General features: G+C 35.0%; 1 protein-coding gene across 11 annotated transcripts in view; it reads left to right on the plus strand.

Moving 5' to 3' along the window:
- Positions 1–3,609, plus strand: part of LOC111864707 (unconventional myosin-IXa) — an 86,950-nt gene that overhangs the window by 55,363 nt on the left and 27,978 nt on the right. For all 11 annotated transcript variants that reach the window (XM_023852160.2, XM_033751547.1, XM_023852159.1 and 8 more), the window contains 2 exons: positions 868–1,011; positions 2,074–2,210. In XM_023852160.2, coding sequence (XP_023707928.1) covers positions 868–1,011; positions 2,074–2,210 — 281 coding nt within the window. The remainder of the gene's footprint in view (positions 1–867; positions 1,012–2,073; positions 2,211–3,609) is intronic.

Consider the following 3,609-nt stretch of genomic DNA (forward strand, 5'->3'; position numbering starts at 1 on the left):
TTCATTAGCTTTGCCAGTTATTCCATAGAAATTTAATTTCGATAGTAAGATATCATGATTAACACAATCGAAAGCTTTTGCTAGATCACAGAAAATCCCTCCCACAATTAATCTGTCATTGAGAGCACTTAAAATATCGTTAGTTAGTTCATAGGTTGCTTTTTCTGTTGTTAGGTCTTTCCTAAATCCAAATTGCTCTTTGACTAATATGTTGTTAGAATTTAAGTGTTCAAGTAGTCTATTATACATAACTTTTTCAAAGACTTTTGAGAATGAAGTCAATATGGATATTGGTCTGTAATTAGAGATGCATTTTCTCTCTCCTTTTTTAAAAAGTGGTTTCATTATAGCGTATTTTAAGCGTTGAGGAAAAGTACCTGATGTAAATGTTATAAGTTAATGAAACTTCTGAAATAACAGAGAAATTAATGTATTACGTTCCTTGAGGTATCAATGGAGGAGATCAAAAGTAACAAACATGTTTCATACTTTTATTTCCCATGAAAGTAATTTGTTTCCCAGAAATTTTTTACATAAATATAATTCATCTTCCTGTCAATTAAAATGTCCATCAGTGGATCATGTAAGGTTATTTGACTTTACCATTTTTGTTCAATCTTGGCTGTAGTTTCTTGCATATAGTTCATGGGAGAAAATACAGTATGGCTTTTACATTGTTATGTGAATTCCAGACTCCATATACAGAAAAATTACATGCGATATTTTAATTGTGCCTTCTGATTTGTTGTCTGTTTGTGTTTGTTTTCACACACTGAAGGTGCTTTCTTTCTTCTTATTGTGGATGTAGAAAGATTGCTAACTATTCTCAAAGTTTCTTTTGTTAACACATTATTTACCATCCCTCAGGAGCAGTGGTATTCAGGAAGACAGTGAATCAGAACCCATTCTTCCTGAGTCCACTTCTTCAGCTGGACCAGTAGACACTGTCAGCAGACCTTCAAGATCAAGTGCACTCTTATCTGCATCTTCTACAGATAAGAAAGTATTTAGGTAATGGCATTTTGTGTATGCTTGTACTCTTTTGTCTTCTCCTTAACTCTTTTTTTTTTTTTTGCCTCCTCTCATGATGTTTCTTGACTTCTGTATAGGCATCTTTTACCATGTAATTCTGTATTCCACATTTCAAATTTGTCTTGACATCTCATTTTGTCATCTTTTTACGCCCTGTAAAGTACTTTGTTAAGACATGTTAGTTTCTCAGTTTAATGCTCTGATCATCCTTGCCTCTTTCTCACTCTTATTGTGTGCAATCTGTGGATACTGGATTTCTTTGATTTCTGACTTACTTATATCCTTGTATTATCTGACCTTGTTTTCTGTTGTGTGTTCTCAGTCAATTCAGTTTATGTTATGTGTTGACATTTATTATTTTATCTTATGTGTTACTATTCTATTTGGCAGGCTATATTTCAGATCAAAAGGGAAAAGAAATGAAACTAATAAACTTGAAAGGAGCAAGCAAACAAATCAAGCAACACTATCCTCCCCTCCTTACCGAACTAAAGTTTCCATAAAGCTTTCCATGGACCATTCCCAAGGCATAAATCCCTTCTCTAATAAATCAGATGACCAGTAGAGCAAAAGAGAGGAAACAGAACAAATTCAGAATAGAGCGAATCTTAATCTTTCCACTAGATGGAGGTAAAGGACCAGTTTCACACAGAACTTCCATTGGATAGTAGGCAGAGTAAACCCCAGAGTTAGTCTGGATACAATAGCAAAGGGAAGAATCCCAGCCATAACCAAGCACTTTATGTACTGAACTATCCAACTTTTGTAGTTCATTACATAGATCTCCAAGAGTCTTTCACTTACTCCATATTAATGAGTCAGGAATTTCCTATTCTAGCATACACAATTTGTGAAATATTTGATAATTGGCTGCAGCCAGTTGCATTGGTAAGGAAATAAGCAATTTTCTTTTACCAACCTATTATGTTGATATTAGATTATTGTGTAATTGTGATTCTTGATTAATTAATTTTGTGATAGTGGTTTATTTCTGTGCTGTATTTTCATTTTGGCTTATGCTAGATGTTTCTTTGATTACAGGATGAATGAGCCAAGTAAACAACCCCTTGGACTTGAAGTTACATATTCAAAAAAGAAGATTTCTGTGAAGAGAAGTAAGGGAGTAAAGACTGAAGCTAAAGATAGCCATAAAACGTATCAGGAAGAGAAAATGAGTGGTAAGTAAAAATGAATGTAGATGCATAGATTGAGGGTATGAATATTCAGGCCTTGTCCTTCAGTTGCAAATACCTAACAGTGTTCTAGTAAGATCATTGTATAAGAATGTCATACTGACATTGAGTCTTTAGGAATAATTTTGAACACTTTGGGTTTTATTGATTGAAGTATGAATGTGAAAAGTTGTAAAAATTATTTTAAACTTGCATTAGATGGCAGTGGCCTACATAGAAATATTCTTATTGAAATTAAAATCAGTACATGAAACATATGATTAAGATGGGCGTGCATACTGAAACCCAAATCTCCAGCAGTGTGTCAGAGAATAACAGCGTGTATTTTGTTCACACTTGTGACTTTAACTGGTTTAAAGATGATACAAGAGTGGTCACATTTATTTATCAACTCTTTGGGGTATGTGTATTTATCAGTTCATTACTGAGAATTAAAATGGAACATAGATATCTTTTCAAAGGAGAGAAAACCTGTAGGTCAGAGAGTAATTAATTAATTCACTTAGTGGGGGGTGGAGTCCAGCTGGGTCCACTCGGCACAGCGGCCACTGATTGGCCTATCGTAGCCCGCCCCAGATGATTATGAAGATGGAGAATTTGGTGGAATGAAGATTGGCAGGGGAACCGAAGTACTCGGAGAAAACTCTACCGCCACTTAGTCCACCACAAATCCCACTTGACCAGACCCAGGATCGAACCCGGGCCTTTACTGTGGGAAGCCAGCGACTAACTGCTAGAGCTATGGCACAGCCATATGTCAGAGAGTAAGTTAGTGGCCATCTGTACCAAATGTGTAGGGTCTGGACACATCCATTTCCATAATGTTTGGCATAACTTATCTTGTCACAGTAATGTCATATTGTCTTTCATTATATAGATATTTTGGCTGCATAATCTCTGTCTTTCAACCATATAAACCATGTCTGCATATGATGCTCAATATGAACCAGGCACGTCCTAAATTATGGTTAAAAGCCTTACTCTTGGGCCAACATGCTTGGTGAAAATATAGTAGTGTAAATCAGGCATGTCAAACTCAACTTGTACAGAGGGCCACCTCAGCCCTATAAATAATAGTGCAGGGCCGCACTTCAAAATAGAAATATACATTAGATTTTGTTACAAGGAAATTTAATTCTATTTATTATATAGGAGTAATTTCAATATAATTACCTAAAGTNTCAAACAAATTTGCAATATGTAAAAAGAGAGAGTATACAAGAAATTGTGTTAGAAATTGAATTTCCTGCAGCCTGGTAATTTATGTCTGCGTGAGATTTCTTGCCTTCTGGTCTGCTGGAAAATTGTCTTTACAAAAAATATTTCTACTAAAATTTTAATATTGATTTTAATATCAATTAGCTCTAAAAGTTGAGGGGCCGCA

The sequence above is a fragment of the Cryptotermes secundus genome, unplaced genomic scaffold (assembly GCF_002891405.2).
Source record: "Cryptotermes secundus unplaced genomic scaffold, Csec_1.0 scaffold654, whole genome shotgun sequence".
Taxonomy (NCBI): Eukaryota; Metazoa; Arthropoda; class Insecta; order Blattodea; family Kalotermitidae; genus Cryptotermes; species Cryptotermes secundus.